Below are 25,899 nucleotides of genomic sequence, written 5' to 3'. Positions count from 1 at the left end.
AGTGGCACGTTATCTCATTGGCACAGATTTTTGTTAGTGATAATAGCTGTATTGGTAAAGGTGGGGAGAAAAAGGTCTCCCATACCAATGGTGGAGAATAAACTGCCAGAACGCTTTGAAAAGCAAATCGGCACACACACTTGAACAAGTCTTTGCACACCCATGTTCACAGCAGCATGATCCACGACAGCCCAAAGGTGGAAGCGACCCAAGTGTCCATGGACGGATGGATGGACAAGCACACAGTGGTCTAGCCACACAACGGAATATTACTGAGCCTTAAAAAGGAAGGGAATTCTGACACCTGCTACAGCATGGATGAAGCGTGAAGACACACACTAAGTGAGATAAGCCAGTCACAAAACAAGAAGAACTGTACGATTCCACGCACATGAGGTCCTTGTGTGAAGAGTCAAGTTCATAGAGACAGAAAGTAGCATGGCATGGCCAGGGGCCGGGGGGCGGAGGGAAGGGAGGGTTAGTGTGGGACGGGTACAAAGTTTCCACTGGGGAAGATGAAAAGAGCTCTGGAGAAGGATGGCGGTGATGGTTTCGCAACAATGTGCGTGTACTTAATGCCACTGAAGTGTACAATGAAAAATGGTTAAAATGGTAAATCTTGTTGTGTGCATTTTGCCACAATTTTTTAAAAGCTAAAAAAAAAAAAAAGAAGATGTGAACCAAGCGAACAAAATCTGCTTCCCCCTCCACGCTGCCTGTAACATTGTTTATAACAGCACAAAAGCAAAAACACCTAAACGTCTAACACTGGTGACACGATTTCACAAGCCGTGGCATATTCGTACCATGGAATGTTACTCATCTGTGGAAAAGTGTTTGCAGAGACTGTTCCATGACACGGAAAATGGTCCTGAGATGAGCAGAGTGAGACCAACAGAACTGAATGCTATTTATACCGTGGTTCTGATCACGCTTTAAAAACAACCCTCGGCAAACTACTTGCAGGAAATACCCCAATGTTTTAACAGCAAGTGTCCCTGTTGGTGGGTCTACTTCTTTGTAATTTTCTGCATTTTCCAAGTTTCCCTAAATAAGCGATTATTATTGATATCTCCACTCCCACCCCCTAATCCACACATTGCCACTTCCTGTACGGGGTGGCCGTCATGGCGGCCAGCAGCGTGGCACATCTACATTCAAGGTGCCCGGTAGAACTCCTCTTGCCTTCACCCTGCCCCCTCTGGACAGTCTCCTGTGCACTCTGTTCAACTCGGCCCTGGAGGAAGCGGTGACCTTACGAGGGGGACCACTCAAGTCCAGGGAACAATGCATTGTGGCACCAGGATGTAGCAGAGACCCCGGCAGGCATAAGAACCGGGAGGATGGGAACGCACACACTAGCTTTGGCTGCGTTCCCCTGTTGTGGGGAGCGAGCCACAAGCTCCACCCTGTGGAGGCGGGACTTGTAAGATCTACAGCACTCAGAGCCCAGAACTTACTTTTGTCCAGGATCTTAGCCCCAACGCACCTATGTACGTGTCAGCACCCAACGTGAGTGCTGGTCTCCCTGAGCTTGAAGACTATCTGATCTGCGTGACGCCCAGCCAGGATGTTATTAACGAAAAACTCGGAGGAAAGGAGAGGAGGACCCCTAGCCCAGAGAATTCTCTCCAAATTAACATTTCCCACTCTCAGCTCTCCGGTTGTGGGAGCCTGCCCTTTCTCTGTATCTGAGATTTCTTCTGAACGCGAGGAACATTTTCCAGTCCCCAGTGTAGCACGAGTCTGGGGTTTGACACCCAAAGTGAATCAAGCTCGTGGTTAGCACAGGATAGAACTGAGCTACATGCAAACTTCCCTACTTCCTCATACGGAAGGCAAACCATTCATTCATCTTTTTTCTCACAAGAACCGCTCGGATCACAGAACACGAGGAAAGGCTACCATCTGCTCTTCCTTCGGCTTCTAAAGCGCCGTCGAGCTCTAGGCTGGAATGAGTTTCTCTGGCGCTTGACTTTGAGAGCAAAAGAGATGAGGAAGATTTCTGCAAAAGAACAACGTCTAGAGTACGTCAGAGGTTTAGAAAGATTCAAGTCAGTTTCCCTTTCCACCCCCTGGTGTTTTCCTACCCAGCTAGCATCAACATTTAAGCAGAGAACCCCAAATCTTTGGATGGATCACAAAGTATCTTCAAAGACCGATCAAAATTTGTTCAGCATCTGGTTGCATTCGGTTGTTTGGAAACTTGGCATTTGAAACATGATATATATGGCAAGTCTCAGTGACTCAGAACAACCCAGTTCCCCGAGAAGATGTTTACGCCAAAGCATTTTTGAGGTGAAACGATGTGGAGCCAGCTAAGTCCTGGCACCAAGTGCCTCGAATCAGGTCTGCCCCTTTGAAATACTTAGCAGCACCACCCAAAGGCTGGACCCGTTCCCAGAATCCTCCTGTCCCCACAGGGCAAGCCCTTTATGAAGGACCATGCCTGCCCCATCGCACGGCTGCCGGTGAGCGAGAGCCCTCCCTGGAACAGAAGGCCGCCAGCGAGTGGCATCTTCTATTTGTTGAGTTTCGGTCACTACCTCCTTAGAGAGAAGACACAGAGTATATCAGAGGGGCTAGAAAAAGCTAGCTCTCATTTGATAGCATTTCAAGTCAGACCCATAGAGTTGGGGACCTTGGAAGCACTCAAGGGGGCGGGAGTAGAGGTGGGGGCATGTTCTGAACTGAACCTTCCATGATGATAATGGATGGACGCAGCTGACTTTGGGTCCTGGATAGATAAGCGCTAAGACCATGCTTCTCAAGCCTCACCCACTGCATCTTATCAAGTGCACCATATTTTCTAGCTGTGCCAGTAAATGGCTATCAGTTCCAAGTCAAGAGAGAAAGTAACTCACGGGGCATCTATGTTGTCGGAGGAAAGAGACAAAAGCCAGACTCAGATTCCCCTGCTCGGTGGGGATGGCTCCGACGGAAAGGAGGCTGTCCTGGAGGCAGAAATGGGAAAAGACTGGCCAAGAAGAGGCGGTTCTGTGTTTTCACATGCATTTAGCTCTCCAGGATGGGAGGGTCTTTGGATCAGGCACCCACCCACCAGGCGGTCACCCGGCCTCCAGCAGAACAACACCCAGCCAGTCCTTGGCACGGCTGGAGGCCCCAGACCCCTAGGAGGGACTTCCCTATCAAGCTGAAACTGGCTGCCCCTTCATTTCCATCCACTGGCCCCAGGTTCACCTTCCCGCGTTGACATGCTTTCCCCATCACCCGCGCAGAAGCCAAGAAAAACAAACTCAAGTCTTTTCCATTCAAAGTCGGTAAGTCCCTTCATCTCTCTATCTCCTTTGCTTCCAGTTTGAACGCCCCCACCCACCCCGCATCCCCAGGACCAAAGGGAGAGGCCAGCCAGTCCCTGCTTAGCACTTGACCTTGGTGAGGAAGACCCGGGGCCCTGTTTCCCAGCATCTTTGCATCTCCTGGAAATCGGGTAATCTTGATTTCCATGGCCATGTTTTTTGGCCAAGAATGGCAGAAGATGACCTGGATTCCAAGAGGTCAAAGGCAGGCTAGAACCTTCCAGAAACGCAAGGGGGTTTGGGGACATCCTGCCTGGGAGAGCGTCTCCCTGTCGCGGTGAACAAGCCAGGGCAATGCAGAGGGTGGACGGACCGCCGTGCTGAGGAGATGCCCTGCTGGAGCCAGAGGAAGCCGCTTCAGTGACTTGGGGAAGCCTCAGATCTCGATGGGCAGGGCCTTGCCTGTGACAGACAGACACCAGGGTCCGTGGGGAGCTGTCCAAGAAAAGTTCACGCCTCGGGGGGGGGGGCCCTAAGATCCACTGGCAGATGGACGGCCCCTGCCCCTTCTGGTGTCTCCTGCCAGAGACAGTGATGTTCTTTCCAGGACCCCTAACTCCTTTCAGGGAACAAAAGCTATAATCCACTTAGCAGCATCTCACTTTTGATGTGTCGAGAATTTCACTGCAGCTAAACGGGTAGGAGGGTGCTTCGACTCCCTCAGCCCCTCAGTTGCTTTCCTCTCCTCTAAGAGCTGGCACGGTGTTGAATACAGGGCACCAGAGCGCTTCTGGGATCTGAAAAACGCCAGCCCCGGAGCCTGTCTCTACAGCATGGCTTTCCTCCATCATAACCCCTGCTCTAGGGGCCTCGAGGTTTTCACAGGAAGCGAAGAAAGAGAATACACACCAAAGAAAGATCCTGGAGACTGGGTGTGTTCCAAGTGAGAGATCAATTTCTTTTTATTGCCATCTTAACAAAAATACTTGGGAAGGCAATCTTTGATTCCAGCATCGGACGGCAGGGCAATGTCAGGCAAGGATCAAGCCTTTGGGCTATCCGACAGGGGCTGTTCAGTTTGGGGTAGCTGGGACCCCTAAAGAACCACAGAATGGGGAGATGGAGCCAAGGACACAGGGACATTGCAAGTGCCCTCCATTCTCCCTGCATGGGACAAAGCTTGGTCTAGGCTTAGAAGCAGCCCTCCAGGAGCCACCCCAGCAGGCACAGGGTATTGGGGTCCTCCCAGCTCCCACTAAGGCTCAGGGTGGCAGGCGTGGGAGGGTGGAGGGCCAGGGTATGACAGTTTCTCCTACGGTCAGCCTCAGGCCAGGGAGCAAAGAGGGCACGGAGCTGAGCTGCGCCCATGTCAGAGCCAAGCTGGCATCTGCACCCCCACCTCCCCCCCTCCCTCTGGGAATCAGCCTCTCTCCCCACACTCCAGAACGAAACAGGAAGCTAGAGATGTGTGTAGCTAATGCATATGCAGCCCAAGCAAGCAGGGGCAAGGCATGCTGAACTTGGAACAGATAGGAGCCCTCCTGGGCTCTGGGTTCTTCTAGAAGCCAGAGGAGGGGTTGCCTTGTGGACCCCAAGACTTGGGCCCTTTGTCTCCCCCAGCCACTGGCCATCAGCCTTAGTGCTGGGGCCGGGTGGACAGACTCACCTCCTAATGCAGCTGTTGCCTCCCCTGGCACCAGGATTGTGGAGGCGGGGCAGGCAAGAAGCAACACCCCTCCCCACTCCAGATCTGGCCCCTGACGGGGAGCTGGAGACATCCCCAGACCTGGCTTCCAGTCCTGGCCCCCCCACTAACTGCGGTGTCATTTGTCATCTGTGGAATGCAGATGATGATGGTTATAATGATGATGATAATACCGGACGTGGCTGCCTCTCCAGCTGTCCCGAAAACCCACTGAGGTCACACATCTGCAAATGCAGGCGCGAGCGCACAGGGCCCTCTGAGAACACCAGGTTGTCTTCTCTTTCCTCCGACGTCATCCCATTCTTCTCCCCATGCCACAGAAGGCAAGCACAGCAGCTGAGCGCACGCACATGGCAAGCGGAAGGCGGAGGCTGGGGCGCCACCCGCCGGGGCTCCGAGCCCTGGGGGAGGGACGGACAGACCCCTCCTGGGAGGGCTGAGCCCCACGTGCCCGTCCTCAGGCCTCACCCCCTTCAGAAGCTGCAGATTCGGGGCCTGGGAGGCTGGCGCAGCAGCCCTGAGGTTGGCAAGCAGGATTCCATCCAGATGCTCCCCCTTCCCCGTAAGCCTGGTACCATGGGGTGCAGATCCAGAGGCGGCGAGCCCTCCAGGCCGAGCAAGCCTCAAGCGGGTGGCCTCTCCTGCATCTAGAACATCTGCCAAAAATGAGGGAGTGGGGCTGAATACATGCTGTTAGAGCACAGGGCAGCCAGCCTGCGCTTGGCGAGATGACAGCCCCCAGCACCCCCAAGTGTCCTGGACACGAGAGACTAGCCCCCGTCTCTTGGCCAGACACCCCTTCTCCATCCCTCTTCCTCCTAGGGGAGACTGGCGGGGTCAGAAATTGTGCTTTCTCTTCCGAGACCTGGTAGTCCGTGCGGGGGCTGGTGCCGGGGGAGGCTGCGAGGTCTCTGCCGGTGGCGCTTCGGTCTGAGGGGTGGAGCCCGTGGGGGCTGCCCCAGCCGGCCCGTGAGGAGATGCCTGGACCCCATCCCGGATCTCTGTCAGCGTTTGGCACAGCTGACCGACGCGGCTGGTCAGCTCGGCCATGGCCTGGCTGAGGATGTGCATGCTGCTGGCCATGTCCCGGTGCACGGTCACCAGCTCCTGGCAGAACTGACGGAGCGCCTCCGTCTGCTGGGCGTGGGCCTGGAGGAGCTGCCAGTCAAGGCCCGTGCTGGCCGCGCTGGGGTGTGGCCGAGGGGTCCTGCAGGCGGCCTGGGCCTGGGGCGAGGGCCGGGCCGGGGCCTCTGGCTTGGCGCCCATGGGCTCAGACTGGTCTGAGGAGGAGGAGGAGCGGAGCAGGCTGGGCCTGGCCAGACAGGCCTCTTCCTCTGGTGACCGCGGCCGGGGCCCCCGCAGAGGCTGCTGGGAGGGCCCTGGTGCCTCCTCGTCTTCGTCATCTTGGGGGATAGAAACAAAGAAGGGCAATTACAACAGGGAGGAAGCGGGCAGCCCACGGCTTGGATCCACCCCCAGAATCACCTTAGCATCCCCCTCCGCTGCCACCCCTCAGCCCGGTTCAGCACATGCCCGCTCCCCACCCCACCGGGGAGAAACACCTGCTCCCCAAACCCCAAGATACGGGCACCAGGCGTCCCTGGGGAGAAGGATGAGCCCGAGCAGGGCACAGGTCGGGGGACTTGGAGACCCCAGCCCCAGTGACGGCATATCTCAGTGACAGCGTGCCAACCCATCGCTCTCTTCCTCTCTCTGCGACTCAGTTTCTGCAAAACCAACAGCTGCTTTAGCTACCTCCCCAGCCACCTGCGCCCCGAGCAGGGCTGTTAGGAGACTACGTGGGAGAGGAAGATGAAGGCATTCTGCCAAGCTGGGAGAGCGACACCTGCCAACAGGTGCTCTGATGCTCTGGGCCGCTCTGAGTTCCAGCCTCCAGGAGGCCATTCCTGAGTGGCCGGGGGCCCCCTTGCGGCCCTGCTGGAATCTGCAACTTCAAGTCGCGGCAGGGGGATGCCTACAGGCGGGAGGTGGGAAAGGATGGCGCCAGGACAGACAAGGCCTGCCAGTGCAGAGCAGGCAAGCCGCCTCTGCAACCAGCCCTGACGTCCCCTCAGTTCCCCAAGGTGGGCAGCCCAGGCAGACACGTCGCTCCCACCCAGGAGCGCCTGGCGGCACGCAGGGACCATCAGACAGACTGCTCCTTGCAGCCAGACCCAGGGAGGGGCCCAGCCCCTCACACGCGGGCCTCGGCTTTGCCATGATCAAGGCTATGAGCTCCTTGCCATGGCAGGAATAAAAAACACACAGGCTGCCCCTACGGACAGGCACACCCTCCCTGCCTGTACCCGAGGGGCTGAATTCCAACCCCCACCCCCGCCCCCACCCAAGGGGAGGTGATGGGGAAGACAGACGGATTGTTCGTGCTCCTAGCCGCATGCCTCCTGCAAGAGTCCTGGGGCCTCATTTGGGCCGGCTCAGTAAGAGAGTCTGGTGCCTGGGGACCCCTCTTGGTGGGACAGCGGCCACCCCCAGGATCCCGACACCCCTCTGGCGTGTCAGGGTTGGAAGGAGCAGGGCGGGCTGAGGTGAAGCTGTTCCCCTCTTCCAGGGCCTCATTCCACTGAGCCCCGGGCCAAGTTCTGGAACAGCTGGTCCACCGCCGGCGGAGGGAGGGCTGGCCGAGCCCGCGGCGGAGGGGTCCCGGGCCCCCTGCCCAGCCTGGGTCACACTTGGTAACCTCGTTACTTCGCTCCCAGGGAGACAGAGAGTGAGCAGGGCAGGGTTTAGAGAACGAACTTCACTGGGGGCAGGGTCCCCTGCTCTTCCTCTTAATTGGGAAGAATCATCACAGGGAGCTGGCAGACCAGGGTTCAAGTTCTGATTCTAAATTGGGCTCTTGGGGTCATTTCTGTCTCTGGAGCTTCACTGCGTGGTCTGGAAAACGAGGAAGTCAGGGATGGTCTTCACGTCTGTCCCCTCCCAGTCCTGAAAACCTGACTCTGAATGGCCACCAGTCAGGAGCCCCAGCCAGAAGGGAAATGAGCAGGATGGCCAGGCACAGGGCCTGGGATGGGAAGGCCGGGTCTCTGAACCCCCGTCCCCAGGCTGGCCAGTGGCCGGCCCCCCTGGACCCTCTTGCCTTGCTCCATCTCTCCGAGGCCCCCAAGTTGGGACTGTGGCCTGAGGGTGGGGGCGTGTGTGTGCAGAAGCAGAGCTGAAGGGGGTGCACCCCCAGCCCCGAAGGGCCTCAATTGCTCCCCCTTCTGGTGAGCCCCGACTCCAACTACAGCCCCTCAGGATGCCCATTCCAGCGGGCTGGGCCAGGAGGTTCCACACCCAAGTCTGTCCTGAGAGACGGGAAGCAGAGGGGAAAGGAACAGACAGATGCTGAGGGAGGAGGGGGTGGAGGAGGACCTGGGACGGGGAGGGGACCCGGTGAGCACAGAGAGAGGGATCTGGGAGCCGTAGGGCCCGAGCAGGAAGAGGCAGAGTAAGGAGAGAGGTGAAGAGTAAGGGAGAAGGCAGCGTGGCACAGAAAGCAGAAAGTCACACAGAAATACAGACATCGGGAACAGACGGAGGGAGAGGACAGAGCTTTCCAGGGCCCGGGCCTGAAGACTTGGCTGCCTTCCTCCAGCGCCCCCTCCCCCTGGCCTCTGCTCTGCGCTTCCCTGGCTGCTCTCTGTTCCTGGAACGTGCCAAGCGCCTTCCTGATGTGGGGCCTCGTACATGCTGTTCTCCTGCGAGGCTCTGCTCTCCCCTCCCCTCCCCTCTGCTGCGCCCCACGCCGCCCGGCCGCCTTAACTCTTGCTCGACCTCCAGGCTCAGTTCCACGGTCCCTCCCGGGAGCCTCCCCCAGGCCCGAGAAGAGCCACCTCCACCCCCCACCCCCCCGCCCTCTGAATGGCTGCACACAATTCACAGGGCCAAAAGCAGAATGAAAATGCATGAATATTCTGAGTCTCCGCAAGGCAAGAGCAGAGCCCGGAACCCAGCAGAGCCCGCGTGACACAGGGCCCCGAGGGAGGGCACCGGTCGCACGCCCACGAGGTCAGCCCTGCTCTGAGGACTTCCTGTGTCCATCCTTCATTCCTTCCCTCCAAATTCCCTCGTGCAATCGTTTAATTAAAGTTGGAAGTCCCCAAGAGCAGGGCCGGCATAGGTTTTACATACGACTCCGTCTTCCCAGCTCCTGGCACAGTGCTCAGGAAATATTCTAAATAAATGAACGGAAAGGGGTGGAGGAGACAGAAAAGGGAGAAGGAGGGAAGACTGGACCAGACAGAGAGGGAGGGAAGAGAGGAGAAGGCAGGTGCATGGGAAATCGCCGGGGAGCTGGCGGGGGCTCGGGGCAGGGAACAGGGCGGTACTCACTGCTGGTCGAGGGGCTGTCCGTGCCGTCCAGCTCCACCCTGGGGAAGCTGCGCCGGGAACGGGCTGTGAGCAGCGCAGACTCGATGGCCCTCTCGTGGGCGGTGAGCACGACGGTGGGGGCCCGGCCCCCGGCCCCGGGGCCCGACAGCGACTGCTGCATGAAGGCCAGCTTGTCCTTGGTCCTCCGTTTCATGTCATCCCATCTGTGCTTAATGTCCTTGACGGAGCGGGGGACCTGGCTGACGGAGGTGATTTTCCGAGCTATGCCTTCCCAAATCTTGTCCCTGTCGGCATGGGACAGCCGCATGGTCTCCCTCCCAAACAGAACCGCTTCGTGACGGGTCACCTCCGTGACCAGAATGTCCAGCTCCTCCTTCGAGAACTTGGGCTTCCTCTTGCGCTCGGCCAGGGGCGCCACATTCCTTGGGTTGAATATCCCACAAAGCACAATTGGGTAAATGACCGTCAACGCGGGTGGTCCTTCTCCTTCCTACTTGCCGGCCACCAGTTGGGGAGCCGGGAGGCACCAGGGCGCCCTCGTCCGCTCACCACCACCACACCCTCCTCCTACCGAGAGGTCCCTTCCAGCACCCCTCAGAGGGCGGGAAGCGGCACGGTGCACGTGGGTGGGAGCGCTGGCCCGAGTCACACGCCTTCGGATTCGGGCCCTGCCTGACCTCTGAGTGGCTGGGCGAGCAGGGCAGCTCACTCAACCTCTCCCACTGCCTGGACCGGGAATAACGACCACACCAACCTGGTCGGGGGGCAGGGGGAGCATAGTGATGTCAAGGAGCTTTAAAGCCCTAAACAGGAACAAAGGATCCTTATTAGGGTTAGGATCCCACGCGGCCTCTATAAATGGCTCGGAGGAAGGACATTTAAACAGGGAGACTATTTACACTGGGCTTCTGTGGTGTGTGGCCTCTGGTGACGCCCATCACAGTGTATTCACAGAAAGCTTATTTGGTCCCGTGGCTCTCTTCTCCTTCCTGGTCCCCCAGTCCCCGCCCAGTCCCCACATCTGGGCATGTGCAGGCTCCCCTCTAACTGGAGCGCTGGCTGGCGGCAGCTCCTGTTGAGGTGGGCATCTGCGGATTTGGGGCAGCTCATGGGTGCAATGTGAGGAGCCCACGAGCTCCCTCCTGGAGACGAGTTCCCCTGGGCTGGAGGCCAGGAGTGACCTCGGCTTCCATCTGCACAGAACAGCCAGGGGCCCCGGGCAAGGGGACAGCGTGGCCCTTCCCACATGTGACCTGGCTTTGGAAGTCACTTTCTCCACAGCGTGGCTCTGTCCACCCTTTGTCTAATGCCAAAATGTCCCGAAGATCCACGCAAGAGAGAAACCGGGTAGGGAGGGGAACCTGGAGCCCAACTCGTGCCTCTGGCTGCCGCGGAAACCACAATGAGGCCAGGGGCACAAAGATCCTTCAGCCCTCACCTCCCACCCCACCCACCAGGATACCACGGCCCAGGAAGCGGGAGAGGAAGGCTGGGGCTCTGTTCCCCGGGCAGACAGCGTAGGGCCCCATCCTTGCACTCACAGGCCTGGGACTAGAAGCTGCGTCTCCTGTGCAAATCCCGTGTCCCCCTCTGTAAGAAGAGGGTGGTAACTACTGCCACCTCCCAGGGCTGCTGCCAGGGGCTCATGGGGGATTCTCCGTCTGGCCACCGTTGGCGTTTGGGGCTGGAAAAATTCTGTTAGTGGGGTAGGGGCGTCCTGGGCAATGGAGGATGCTGATCAGCACCCTTGGCTTCTGTCTGCTAGAAACCAGCAGCATTCACCCGCAGAGTTGCGACTCCAAGAACGTCCCGGGGCACGGCCAAATGCCCCCAGCCAGCAGAACGGCCCCTGGTTTCCGCCCACTGATTGCATGAACACGGAACATCCAGCACAGGGATGTCATAAAGTCAACACTCATTATGTGGGTACCAGCTCTCTTCCCGCCCACCACTTGTTCTTTGAAGAAACTGACTATCATTCGGTCACCCTCAAGACCCTAAGCTGGGACAGTCCGAGTGAAGGTGTCTGCAAATAAGAAGGAGCTATGGAAAGTGTACCTTAAGAGACAAGGAGGTTCCCAGCGTGAACTGGCTTCCCCCCAACAACACCAGAGGGCATCTCCATGGCAACACACCACACACCCAACCCCAACCCACTCAACCATCTCCTTGAGTCTTTAGTGAGATGAGGGCCCACCGGCTGTGACTACCCTGGCGCCATCTTGGATCAGAACAGGGCTGGGAGCAGGAGCAGGTCAGATCCCATGCCAGCGACGTTGTGGCCCCACAACCCACCCCACACAAGGCCCGGGAAGCCACACTCCTCCCGGTCCCTTGTGCACAAGCAGAAGGAAGGCTAGCCCGGAAGTCCAGAGGCGGGTTCACGTCCTGCCTCTGCCACGGACCGCATGATGGCGAGTCAGACCTTGCTCTGCTCTGGGCCTCAGTTTGACCACTGTGGCCTGAAGAGCGGTACAGAGCAGGGGTTCTCAGAATCACCGTGGAGAGCTTTACGAAATACCAACGCCCCAGGCTCAGCCCGGCCCAGGGAAGTCAGAAACTCTGGGGTGCCAGAGGACCACTCAGTCAGTCCAGAGGAGGGATGTCTTTCTTTGGGGTTGCAGAAAGCCTCGTCCCCAAGCTGAGAGCAGAGACGGGTGGAAGAGCGACACAGAATCGGCTGTACCGGCCAAAGCCTGGGGAGCCTTGAAAGCAACGGGAGGAAGCCCTGATGCCAGCCGACACTCAGACACACTCTCCTCCGCTTGTGAGAGCCAGACAGGGGCCATCGGGACCGCAAGCACAGGCCCGGGCTCTGGGCCATGCAGCCCACCCAACGGCCTGGGGACGCCTGGTCCTCGTTTCTGTGCCTCTGCTCACGGTGCCCTCAAACGTACTCCTGGCCCCTTGAAGGCCCAGCTCAAAGGCCCCCTCCTTGTTCTGCTGGGCCTTGCAGCACCTCAGCTGTGCCCTCATTCAACAACTGTGTTAGAAAAGGCATCTTCCTCAGTGGGAGCTGTGAGACCCGGGAGGGCCAGGCCGCTGACCCACCGAGGGCACCCGCTGCAGGGTCTTCCCTGTAAATGGGTGGTGGGGTGTACATGCTGATCCCCACCCAGCGGTCAGGGAGAAGAGGAAAGCTGTTGGGAGTGTCAATCGCCTTCCTGAGCCACTGTCAGGGCACGGCTGATGGGATGACGTGAAGGGGACCTGAGGCGCCCTGGGTGCCTCTGCTTTTGCACCTGTTCAGTGGCAGTGAGAAGAGCTGCCCCAGCAAATGAAAGCATGAATCCTAAGGTGCTCTGGAGAGTGTAGACTGAGGCCCTCCCCTCAGCGGATCTCAGCTGGGGACACAGGTGGGCAGGGAGGCCGTGCGGAAGGGGACAGGACACCTGGTCATGGATGCCCCACCTCCAGCCAATTTCTCCTCCTGTGCCTGGAATAGTCTCAGAGTTTACAGGCAGCAAGCTCCCTCCGAAAAGCCCCTCCCCGCCCTCCTTCAAGCACAATCTCTCCTGCCTCCGCCCCCTCCAGCCCCATGAATCAGGGAGCTGCATAGATGCCGACGGGTGGCCCGATTCACAGCGTGGTTGTGCCCCTGGGTCCAGCCACCCGGGGCTCCTTTCTCTCCCAACCCAGACTCAACCCTCCCTCCAATGCTCCAGGGTCCCAGACAGAGGCCACCAAGCAGGCCACAAGGTAAGTCCAACCTCCCCACAGCCCAGAGACCCCTCCAGGCAGGGTCCTGGCACAGCACATAGGCCAGAGGCCAGAACTAAGAGCAGAGCCCCACGCTCAGCCCACGGTTCCAGGCTCAGCTCAGCTGCTTCTGGGCAGCCCCGGGCCAGTCTCCTGCTCCCTCTGGCTGGCCATGAAGCATCCTGCTAGTGCAGACTTCTGTCCCAAACACCGGACCACGGCAAAACCACTCTTGAAAGCACTTATGCCTGGGCAGCAAGCACCCATCGAAAACCGAGCTAGAGAATGTGCCGGAAGCCTCCTTCTCCATGGGGGCCATTTAGACCACTGCTGGTGGCTGCCCTGGGACGCGCTGTGCCCCACCCCAGTAGGAGTCTGCCCTGCGAGAGGTGTCCCAGTCCTGGGTGGAGGGACAGCCCTCCTCGGCGGGGATGCTGTCAGGAGCCAGGGGCCTGGGGACTTCAGACACTGGCAAGTGTGCAGTCTCTAGGGGTCCCTGGAGCCCACTGACCTGGCCTCAGGTCTCCTCGAGCTCCCTGATAGAAGGCCGGGGGAGCAAGAGGGACCCCAGAGCTAGACACGTCCCAAACCCTGCAATGGGCAGTCCCGGGCCTTTGGGCCTCCACCACTGGAGACCCCACGGGCCCAGCACGCTCCCTCGGCCTCCTTTCCAGAGTTCGGGCAGGGCTCCTGGGAAATCTGCAGAGAGCAGGACTCACCTCATCCAATTGGCTTTAGTCTCGTCGGACCCGTCTATGGACTTGTAGCGGTTGTTCTTGTCCACAATCTGGAAGACAGAGAGACAGTCTAGAACGGGCCATCCGAGAGGGGGCTCGTGTCCTCGGGCTCCTCCCCAAACCAGGGCCCCGGGCCTGGCCCCATCTGCGACCGCACAGAACCTGCCCTATGCCCCCCAGCCACGATGCCCCCACCGCAGCGGGACTGACACCCGGGCCGGGCCAGGAATCGCACCTCCCGGCTCTGTCTGGAGGGAACAACAGCACGCGGCCGAGGAGCAGCATGTCCTCCAGCCTCCCGTGGTGGCGTCCGCCCGCCTCTCTCACTGTCTCTGTGGAGACCAGCCGGCACGTGTGATGGATAGGCCTCCCCGTCTCCCCAGTCTCTGAACGTTCCAGAGCCTCGGGGTTTGGGCTGGTCCTTCTGTCTTCTGTAACACTGTCTTTATTTCATCACCTCTCTTGAATCAGAATTCAGCTGGGTGTGGGCTTCCAAGCAGATGAAGCTTTATTTTCTTCGAGCACTTTGAAGATTTCCAAAAAGGTTGCATAGGGGCTTAAGCAACCTCGTGCTACTCTAACGTTGTTCATGTGTGGATAATAATCTCCCTATGGTAAATTTGCAGGCTTGCCCTTGATTCCTGATTTTTCTGCAGTTTCTCTATGTGGTTGTGAGGTGGCGATTTCCTTTTGAAAAGTTCTCCTCATGACTTGATGAGCACTTCCATTTCTTTTTCAATTCTGGAAAATTCTCAGCTTTTATGCTATTGAGTATGGCTTCTCAGGCATCTTCTCCAGCTTCTTCTTGTAGAATTTCTATTAAACATATATGAGAATAGCCCACTCTATTCCCCACGTCCTGTAACTATCCTTCCCTATTTTTCTCTTTATCTTTTTGGGCAATGCTCTGGGAAAATTCCTCAAAACTCTCTTCCAATTCACTAATTCTCTCTTTGACTGTGTCCAGTCCAGAATTTATCCATCCATTGAAGTTCTTCCTTTCTTTTTTTCCTTCCTTTTTTAACGAGTACTTTTAATGCAATGAATCTTTTTCATTCCCAAAATTTTTAATTCGTTCTTTTTCATATCCATCTTTTTTTTTTTTCCATCATCCTCCCTGTTTTTGTTTCATGACATGGTCCTTCTTTTTCCTTTTCTAACAGTTTTATTGAAGTATAACTGACATATAATGTACCATTTGATAAATTCTGACAAATGGGTACACTCATCCTCACAATCAAGATAACAAATGCATCCATCACCCCCAAGAGCTTCTTCGTGCCCCCGTTATCTCTGCTTCCTTCCTCTCTCTGTGCCTCCTGTCCCCAACCACAGGCAACCAGTGAGCTACTTTCTGTCACTATAAATTACTTTTCATTTTCTATAATTTTATATAAATGGAATCAAATGGAAGCCGTGTCTGGTTTCTTTCACTTAGCACAATCATTGTGAGATTTGTCCACATCGCCGTGGGCATCAGAGTTCACTGCTTTGTATCAGTGAGTAGTATTTCATTGTTTGGGTGTGCCACGATTTGGTTTTCTATCTATTTATTGAGGGACATCTGATTGTGTCTAGTTTTTGGCTACAAATACAGCCGCAGAGAAAATTCCCTTACAAGTCTTTGTATAGACACACACGCTTTAATTTCCCTTGGGAAATACCTAGTAGTCGAATGGCTGGGTCACAGCATGTGACCAAAGTATAGGCTCGATTCTCAAGAAACAGCTCAACTGTTTGTCAAAGCAGTTGCACCATTTCACATGCCCACCAGCAGTGTCTGGACCCACCAGTTGGTCCACATCCTTGCCAATACTTGGTATGGACAGTCTTTTATTTTCGCCATCCCAATAGGTATGAAGCAGTGTCTCACTGTGGTTTTAATTTGCATTTCTCTGATGACTAATGATACTGAGCATCTTTTTTATGCACTTATTTGTTAGCTGCATATCTTCTTTGGTGAAGCGTCTGTTCAAATTTTTTGCCCATTTTTTTAAGTTGGGTTTTTGCCTTATTGTTGGGTTTTGAGAGTTTTTAAAAAATATAAATTGGAGGGGCCAGCCCTGTGGCCTAGTGGTTAAGTTCAGCATGCTCTGCTCCAGCGGTCTGGGTTCCATTCCCAGGCACAGACCTACTCCACTCATCGGCAGCTGTGCTGTGGTGGGGACCCGCAAACAAAATAGAGGAAGATTGGTGCAGATGTTAGCTCAGGGCCAATCTTCCTCAGAATAACATATATATATAAAGTGATACAAGTCCCTTATCAGACATATCATTTGCAAATATTTTCTCCTAGTCTGTAACTTATTTAATCCTTCTCTTAATGGCGTCTTTCTAAGAGCAAAGGTTTTAAATTCACACAAACAAACAAAACTCACTGTCTTGCTTTTTTTTAATGGATGTTATCCTTCCTTTATTTCTGTGAGGATCCTAAGGCTGAGACTGCTAATTAGCCCTCATTATCTATTATCCCCTTCATTCACAGTAACAGAACCCCAGATTATAACTGGGCACCTGGCTACCTGTAGTAACAGAATACATGTCTTGGCTTCTCCTCTGGCTAAGTTCTGGCCAATAGGATGTAGGTGGAAGTGTCATGTGTCAGCTTCCTGAAAACTTCTTCAAAAGACAGCAGATACATACCCTTCCACCATCCTGCTGCCTGGAATGCAGATGTGATGGCTGGAGCACTAGCTACCAACTTGGACTATGAGGATAATCCAAGCATTGAGATGGTGAAGTGACAAGCTGGATCACGCTTGGTTTCCTGGGGACTTTGTGGAGCAGAGGCAACTCACCAGGCCTAGAATGTGTTCATAAAAGAAAACTAAACTCCTGTGTTGCTTGAGCTACTGTTATTTCGAATCTCCATTACTCACAGTCAAAACTACTCCTGATACAGACCCTAAACAGTTATTTTAAATTCATTTTCAGAATACACTACAATTTTTATTCTAATTAGAGTGAATTCATTTGTCATTGATTTTTGGAAGCTGTCTTTGTAACCTTAATTTTCTTCATTAGTCTCGGAGATTTCGTGTGGGGCTTATCTTGAGTGGGCGTCTCTCTGTCTGTCTCTTTTTCTCTCTGCTTTTTCTCATTTCGAGCAGTCCACGTGGCTTCACTCTCCACCTCACGTGGGACACTTTGACTTCGTATTGCCCTCAGCAGCTGCAACTGACCGTCACCTCTGCCTGCTCTAGACAGAGCCGTGGGCCTTCGCTTTCAGCTCTGTGACCACCTCCTCTTTCTCTCCTTCCTCCCTCCTTCCTTCTCTCCCTCTCCTTTCCTTTCCTCTCCACACACACCTTCTTGGCCGGTACTCTGTGGAGAGTCACATCCACTCCCACACTCTCGATTTATTTATCCCTCCCAAACTTTCACCTCCAGCCCCAGACGTCAATACCTAACTGCCCCCTGACTCCCGCGCCACCCCCCGACGTCTCAGGAGCAGCTCAAACCTACCTCAGGCCCCGCCCCCGAGCCCGTTCCTCCATTTATCCCATCACAGTATTTGATACACCATCCACTCAGGTTAAAAAAAAAAGTCATTCTTTACCCAAAACTAGTGAATTGTGCACTAGAAACGAGTGAAGTGTACGGCGTGTGAACTATAGCTCCACAAAGCTGTTGAAAAGGCGAAAAGCCATCCTCCATTCTTCGCCCTCTCAGCGCCCATTTCCAATCCCTGGGATGGTCCTCCAGTGAGGTTTGAACCTGTCTCTCCCCCGCTTCCTGCTTCACCCTCAGCTCTCTTCGCGGCACAAGAGATGCTAACTAGCCTCCCTGAGGCCATTCCCAACTCTCCTCATTCTCCCCGTGCAGCCAGAGGACGCCTTCATCAGCATAAGTCAGATCTCATGTCGTCACTCTCCTGCTGAAGAGTGGACCCACCGCACTTATGAGAACATTCGCCCTCGTGCGCAGGCCCTCAAGGCCGTAGGACCTGGTCCCCGCCTGGTCCCCGCATGACCTGGTGCCTCCCCGCTTCTCGGGGGCCTCGGTCTCCTCCTTCACTTTTCTGCAGCCACGATGATCTGAGACGGCCCTTCACCCTGGGTGGGTCTGCTGCCTACAACCTCTTTTCCTCACTCTCAAAAAAACAATAATCAGGAAATATTTCAAGCATCCAGAAATTATAAAGAATAATACAGCTGACAACCCCACACCTATCAACTGGAGCCAACAAAAATTCCCACCAGCCATATTTGTCCCAGACCTCTCTCTCCTCCGGCTCCAAGAAAATGCCCAGATGTAGTTGAAGACCAGCCTGCCTCCGACTCATTCTCCGCTCCTCCCGGGTACCCACCATCCCGAGGCGGTAGGGGGCCTTCTCGCTTTTACTGTAAAGGACGGCTGGATAAACAACGCGCACATGTAAAGTTTCAGAAATGGTACCCAAGCGAACACAGGGTTTTGCACTTTTTTCCCATTAAGTTTTATATGGCTGGTCCCTTCTCATCTCTTGGGTCTCGTTTCCATCACCACCTCAGAGGAAGCCTTTCCTGACCTGAACCTAAAGTGGCTTCTCCCCCACCATCACCCTGACCTCCACACGCCTGCCCCCCGTCAGCATTACCCTATGACGTCATCCCGTTACATCTTTTAGAGACCTAATTAAGGGCTGCATTTTGGTTGTTGATGGTGCTTATCTATTTGTTGATTTGGTAAGTGACTGTCTCTCTCACTAGACCTTAAGCTAATGAGGGCAAAGCACAAGGCTAGCCCATTCACGATGGTGGCCTGGCCCCGGTTCCTTTTTTTCCAAAAGATTGGTACCTGAGCTAACATCTGTTGCCAATCTTCTCTTTTTTTTCCTTCTTCTTCTTCTCCCCAAAGCCCCCCACTACATAGTCGTATATTCTAGTTGCGAGGGCCTCTGGTTGTGGCATGTGGGACGCCACCTCAGCGTGGCCTGATGAGCAGTGCCATGTCCGTGCCCAGGATCCAAACCGGTGAAACCCTGGGCCGCTGAAGCAGAGCACATGAGCTTAACCACTCAGCCACGGGGCCGGCCCCTGGCCCCGGTCCCTGACACAGCACATGGCACTGGGTAGAATATTGGTGGTTGAATGAATGAATGATTAAAGGAAGAATGTCTTAAGTAAAAAGGGAGCTAACAAGAAAAATTTATACAGTGTTAATATTTAGTAAAAAGGAAATGAGTGGTGTGCTGGAGCTGGCTCATACTGGCCCAGGAGAGCTGAGTGTTAAATTTTCCGGAATTTCATGAACCAGTTAAACACAGCCGTTATTAAAAGTTAAACTATATAAACTTACAATTCCATAAGTTATATTTTTTCAAAAGGTAATGGATATTCAAAGCTTACTGCTTCCGGATCATCTTACTACACTTTACTGTTATCTACGTTCTTGAGGATGCTGGCATCTTGTGTGTCTGTACAGCAGAAACATAATGGTTGTTCCTGCCCATCACGCCCACCTCCTCGCTCCGTGACGTCATGCCGGCAGCTTGAAATCAGCCCCGGGGCTCGGGGGCACCTACTCCGTGGAAATCGGCGCACGCGGCACACCGCCGTGCGCATCTTTACACGCGTGTGGAGTCTGAGAGCTCCATTCACTCTCAGCTCTGGTTCCCTCTAGAGGCGAGGGAAGAGAGAAGGCAATGAAGCTCCTCCTTCATTCGTCTACTTAGGAGACTAGGCTGCCTTTGCTGTTCAAACCTCTCAGACAGACAAAAGGAGAAAACACACAGCCCGGCCCCCCGACCCCGACAGCATCCCCAGAGATGCCCCATCTTCAGCCGCCCCTGGAACCCCATGTACTTTATCATAGAGCTCATCCCCCGACACGAGCATCTTTTGATTGCTCCTCTCCCTCCTGGGGGAAGAGAGCAGCATCAATAGCCCCCGGGGCCAGTAGCAGGAGCAGCAGGGACGGGGGAGCGGGTAGGAAGAGCGACGACCGAGCCAGAGGAATCGGCTAGCATTAGTATCTCAGCTGCATCACTTACAAATGAGTGGCCCTGGGCAGGTGGCTTTACTGGCCATGCCTCAGTTTCCTCATCTGTGAAATGGGGTAAAAACCAACCTTGAGCACTGCCATGATGACCGATGAGGAGGGCCCTCGTCAACGGTCGCTATCGGCACTGTGATCATGCTTGTGAATGTTAATGAAGGGGCCAAATGTTAGTTATGACTCATCTGGGCGGTGGGAGGTCTGCGGGTCAACGCTGAGTGGTTGTAATGATTCAACTGGGCAGAGAGGCCTGGAAGGAAGCCGGAGGGACAGGGAGCCGCCGAAGACCTCTGCCGCTGGGTCCAGATCCGGAGGTCAGCTGAAGGAGGTTTCCTGGCTTATCTTTCCTCCCAATCAGGATTTTCTTAAATCAAGCATTCATTCAAGAAATGTCACCGGGGGAGCGGCTACAGGGACAGGCTCTGGGGATAAACTGGTGACCTGGGTAGACAATGTCTTTGCTCTCACAAATCTCACAGTCCGGGGGAGACAGAAGAGAGGCCACCGGGACAGCCTGTGGTCAGGACCGTGGTGGGGAATTCTGTGCTATGCTGGACTCAGAGCCGGAGCCTGTACCTGAAAGTCAGTCATGGACCTCCTTGGGGGATGCGGAATCTAAGCTGAGGTCTTAGAGAAGAGGAGGGCAAGGGGAGGCCAGGTGGAGGGAGCAGGACAGGCAGGACCACACAGGGCATGCAGACCACGCCGACGTCACGGATGAGCCCAGACGACCCTAAGCAGAGAGTGGGGTACGGCCTCCAGTCCTGGGAGTGAGACGGTCCAGGAACTGTCAGATGCTCGGAATCAAGACCACAGAAAGCTGGTCTCCCTTGCCCCATCTCTTGAGGTCAAGTCCTTGGCCCCCCTGAACCTGGCACTTCCGGGACCAGCCCTAGCTCTGAACCCTGTGACCCGAAAAGGACTCTGATAACCTGGACCTAACCAGAGAAGGGCGACCAGCGTGGCAAGGAGCTCCCTTAAGCTGGGGAAGCAGAGGCCGGAGAACGCAAGGCCGTCATCAGACACGGGAAGGACCGCCACACGGGGTCGCAGGAGTAGGACCAGCGTGCACTCAGAGGGCCACAGCCCGGAACTCGGCACCAGGAAAATGCGTGCAGAAGAGCCCTACAGCAGGACGCTTGGCCCCGTGCGGTGGTGAGCTGCTTGTTACTGGGAGTATTTAAGCAGGAGCTGGACGCCGCGCTGTCAGGGAGGCTGAAGAAAGGATTCCCCGCTGAGCGGCAGCCTGTCCTAAATGACTCTGAACGTCTGTCTAAAACTAAGATACATGCTTCTATGCTGCCAGATCCTTAGGAAATAATATAAAAGCATGAGTTTTGGCCCCCAGGGTGGAGCACGGTCCATGTGGATCAGAAGGCTGTTTCCGACCGTGGTAATAATTAATAAAGGTGTCAACAATAAAGCATCAACAGCTGCCATTCGTGGAGCGAGTTCCCTGTGCCGAGGACCCCGATACACGGTCCCAGAAACTCTCACAAGTCTACGAAGTACCGACTATTGTCATGCCCATTTTATAGATGGGGAAACTGAGGCTCAGGCTGTTAGGTTACCTGCCAGAGGCCACAGAGGAAATGCGTGGGGAAGCCAGAGTTCGCACTTGGGTCTTGTTGGCACGGCCCCTGCTCCTAAGCACTCGGCAGTGACAGGTGGACCCCCAGGCTCCCCCTAATGACCTCATCAGAGCTGACCAGGAGTGTCCTGGAGCCTCTCCAAGCCTCCAGCTTTGCTCCTGCTCTGAGCGAAGTTGCTCTGAGGATCAGCGTGTTAACAGGGTGGAACGTTCCGCTTTGCGGCAGGTCGGCCGTGGTGATGGAAGATTTGCTGGGGGGCTCCTCCAGACAGGTCGTAACCCCAGGCTGCAGAGGCCGCGTTTTCAAAAATCTAACCTGCCGGTAACTTTGCAGGAACCCGGCGAGTCCATGAAGCATTTCAGCCCTGCGCCTCCCCTCAGGGCAAAGCGGTCCCAAAAAGGATCTGTGATGCTGTTCCCAGTTGAGGAGGTGCTTTCGCACGTCTCAGATGCTCCGCCCGGAACCTCTCTTCTCCAGCCACTTGCAAAGAGAGAGACAGAGCCTGGCTGAACTTGAACTTGAACTCTGGCCTCTGCTACGCCCAGAAACATAGAGTGAAGAACCCTTAAGCTGGCAGGGAACCTCTGAGATTATTCAGGCCCGGGGTTCCCAGCCTGGTGTCCATGGACGGACGTCCGTCAGCAAGGGGACGCGGGGTCCCTTAAAATATGCACAGCAATTTGTGAATATTGCTCTATAAGTATAACTTCTTAGGTGGCTCAAAAATGCCCCCAAACCATGATCTAACCCATCCCTAGCATCCTCCTCCATGTAACTGATAATGCAACTAGTTCTTCATTATATTGGTCTAAAATTATCTTCTATCGAATTTCAGAAAAGCCCTGGAGACCTGGTAAATGGGGCTTGGACAGCTCTTTCCTTCTGAAGACCCCCTGCTCCGCCTGTTAAAGGCGCTCGGCTCTGGGACCAGACTGAGGACCAGCCACCCTTCACTGCCTCCGAACACACTCGGCCTCACTCTTCCGAGCGATGAACCGGGCTGCCGGCGAAGCCGGTGGAAGGGGCCCTGCAGCAAGAACCTGAGGAGCGGCCATCAGCACACTGGCCTGAATCCTTCGTTATGTCTGAGATGAAAGACCTTGGGGCAAGAGAGAGAGAGAGCCAAGAGAATCTGCCCACCTGGGAGGCAGCAAAAAGGCAAATTCAGATGGACCTGTGGCTGGAGAGAAATTATAAAGAAACAAATCTTCAGTATCATGCTGCAGATCTGAAGGGTCTTCCAGGTGAACATGGCAGAGGGAAGCAGCTGGCAGGGCTGATGTGAAAAAGCCCTCCACGGAGTTGTTCAGTAAACAACCTACACATCCATCATGGGCAGCTCTTCCCCCTCAAGCAGTGAAATGAACAAGAGATAGTCAGGGAAAATGCAGAGAAAAAACCTAACGCTCCACAGTGAGATGCCACGAGGATGGCTAGAATCAGAAAGTCAGATAACGAGTGTGGGCGAGGATGTGAGAAATCAGAAAGCTCACGGACTGTTGGTGGGAATGTAAAATGGTTTAGCTGGTCCGGCAAACAGTTGGGCAGTTCCTCAAATGATGAAACACAGTTACCTTGAGACCCAGCAACTCCATTCCTAGGTAGATACCCCAGAGAAGGGAAAACAGACGTCCACACAGAAACTTGTACCCAAATGTTTATAGCAGCATCATTCGCGACAGCCAAAGAGTGGAAACAACCCAAGTATCTATCAGCAGATGAATCCATCAACAAAATGTGGTACATCCTACAGTGGAATATTATTCAGCCATAAAAGAAACAATGCGACAACGGACACACGCCACGACAAGGATGCACCTTGAAACCACGAAGCTATGTGGAAGAAGCCAGTCCCAGAAGACCGCACACCACTTGATCTCGTTCCGATCAAGATCCAGAAGAGGAAACTGCAGAGATACAAAGTTGACTAGTAGTTGCCTGGGGGGGATGGGGAGAGGAGGGGGGAAGGGGTGGGGTGACAGCTCAAGGACACAGTTTCTTCCCGAGGTGATGAAAATGATCTAAAATCGTCTGTGGTGATGGTGGCGCGTATCTGCGAGTCTACTAAAGAGCATTGAATTCTACACTTTAAACGGGTGAATTGTATGCTATGTGACCTACATGTCAATCAAGCTGTTAAAAAAATAAAATCTGCCAAATAGTCATCAACAGCAATGAGACACGGAAAAGGAGACAAGCTTATAGCTCATGCTGGAAAGTGTTCCGGGAAGAAGCAAGGTCTCCGTGTGAGCGGGGAAGACCAAGCGGACGCCACGCGGACGGCCAGATACTCACACGGGGGGCTTAGAGATTAGGAGCCCGGATTGTGGGTTGAAGTCCAGGCCCCATGATTAGCTGTGCAGCCTTGGACAAGTAACCCGCCCCTTTAAGCCTCAGTGTCCCCATCTGTAAAAGGGGATGACAACACCTGTCCCACAGTGTGGTTGTGAGGACCCAAAGGGTCAAGACACACAAAGCCTTTAGTGCCCAATAAATGGCAGCTATTGTCGAGGCTATTATTATTACTGTTATTGTTGCCCACCAACCGTCACCAGCACTTGCTGAGCACCCACTGTGGCTTACGGGATGCTGAACTGGGCAACGGGGGTGTCGATCAGACAAGATCTCTCCTGGAGGAATCTTCAAACCCCAGGAACCCCAAATCTCTGACTATTAAAACCAAGAAGTTTATTAGAAATTAGCGTTTCTCAAACTAGGCTCTGTGGGTATTTTCTCAAGATCCGAAAGTTCTCTCTCAGGATTTTTAATTCAATGTTTTCATTGAAAAACTCAATATACGGGCAGCATCATGAGATTTCAGGCCCCACGAGAGGACTGAGTTGGCACCCATGGTGGACGCCAGTCCTCGCCGTCCCCATCATCCTGGGCCGGTGCGCTCGGCACTGGGCACTGTGTCACCGTGGCTGTACCTCCTCCCTCCTTGACCTGGGGTTCAGCCACATGACTTGTTTGGCCCAATGGGATGTTAACACCCAGGATGCAACACAGGCTTGAAATGTGCTTGGGAGGGTGGGCTTGCCTCTGAGGTCTCTGCCTTCACCATGAGAAGAGTTCCCCAAGGGCCCCTGCTCCTTCAGTCTGGGCCCAGAACGCATGCACATGGAGCAGACCTGGCTCACAAGGGGGAGCCCAGCTCACCCCACAGCTTGAAACAAAGCAAGCCAGCCAAGCCCAGTTACATCAGCTGAACTGCAGTCCACCAGCAGATACATGAGCGAGAATAAGTGATTGTTGCTCTATGCCAGCAGTCAGCAAACTCAGGGCTGCAGGCTAAATCCAATTCACCACCTGCTTTGGTACGGCCCACCAGCTAAAAATGATTTGTATTTTTTTTTGAGGAAAATTAGCTCTCAGCTAACATCCCCTGCCAATCCTCCTCCTTTTTTTTTTTTTTTTTTTTGCTGAAGAAGATTGGCCCTGAGTTAACATCTGTGCCCATCTTCCTCTATTTTATATGTGGGACAGCTGCCACAGCATGGCTTGATAAGCAATACATAGGTCCACACCCGGGATCCAAACCAGCGAACCCCGGGCTGCCGAAGCGGAGAGCGTGAACTTAACTGCTGTGCCACCGAGCCAGCCCCCTGTACATTTTTCAGTAGTTCAAAACAAATCAAACGAAGAAGATTTCATCATGTGAAAATGACACAGAATTCGAATGTCAGTGTGCATAAAACAACTTTTACTAGAATACTCTAGGGCTGCTCTGGCACGTCAGAGGCAGAATTGAGTAGCTGTGACACTGTATGGTCCATGAAGTCAGATATTTCCTACCTGGCTCTTTACGCAAGAAGTCTGTCCACCCCTGTTCCAGGTGACTGAATGTGGAGGCAGCTTGCTACACAGAAACAGCTAACGATACAACACCAGTTGTTAGTATTTGCCATGAGCCAATGAAAAAGAACAGAGGCAAACTTAATCCATGATGATGCATTCTGGCAAAAAAAAGACTGAGAAACATCATGGCATTTGCACTAACCAAAGATTTCCCAGTGTTTCAAACAGAGACAAACAAATAAAGATCGCATGACACTAAAGCACAGGCGTGCCACTGCCAAAGATCTGTGTCTTAGAAGTCACTACCACGTTCCCCAAATACAGCAGCTTAGTTTCAGGAAAGCATCATCTAACACAGCACACTCATTTCATTATTTGAATTATGTTGGATTCTGTAGTTCTGCTCAATATTTTATATTTGTAAGTCTGTCTTGGTTTTATGGTTGTTTAAAAGCCATCAGAAATGTTGTGTCTATCGAGCTTTATAGCTTTTTAATTTACAGCAGAATAAAGTAATGTAAGATTGGGACTCCGGGAACATTAAAAGTGATGACCTGGCCCACAGGAATATGAAAAGGTCTCAACATCACTTATCATCAGGGCAAGGCAAATCAAGCCCACAGGAAGATATCCCATTACACCTGTTAGGAGCGCTACTATCAAAAAGATGAGAGAGACATGCTGGCCGGGGTGTGCAGAAAGGAGAACCTTAAGTACTGCTTTGGGGACGTAAACTATGGAAAACAGCATGGAGGGTCCTCAAAAAATTAAAGAGAGAACCATCGTATGATCCA

At 54.2% G+C, this 25,899-nt stretch overlaps 2 protein-coding genes across 4 annotated transcripts in view; both read right to left on the bottom strand.

The window, feature by feature from the left end:
* The window catches only part of PRDM11 (PR/SET domain 11), an 83,796-nt gene that overhangs the window by 15,735 nt on the left and 42,162 nt on the right, over nt 1–25,899 (bottom strand). For all 3 annotated transcript variants that reach the window (XM_046644017.1, XM_046644016.1, XM_046644018.1), the window contains exon 5: nt 13,719–13,786. In XM_046644017.1, the coding sequence (XP_046499973.1) occupies nt 13,719–13,786 (68 nt within the window). The remainder of the gene's footprint in view (nt 1–13,718; nt 13,787–25,899) is intronic.
* On the bottom strand, nt 4,194–13,704 carry LOC124228944 (myb-related transcription factor, partner of profilin-like). Its single transcript, XM_046644019.1, has 2 exons — nt 9,301–13,704; nt 4,194–6,368 (listed from the first exon to the last, which is right to left on the bottom strand). The coding sequence occupies exons 1-2, from the start codon at nt 9,605–9,607 to the stop codon at nt 5,803–5,805; spliced, it is 873 nt and encodes a 290-aa protein (XP_046499975.1). The 5' UTR covers nt 9,608–13,704; the 3' UTR covers nt 4,194–5,802.

This window comes from Equus quagga, chromosome 17 (assembly GCF_021613505.1).
Source record: "Equus quagga isolate Etosha38 chromosome 17, UCLA_HA_Equagga_1.0, whole genome shotgun sequence".
Lineage (NCBI taxonomy): Eukaryota > Metazoa > Chordata > Mammalia > Perissodactyla > Equidae > Equus > Equus quagga.
Note: the sequence above shows the minus strand (reverse complement) of the source record. Positions and strands in the feature narration are given on the sequence as shown.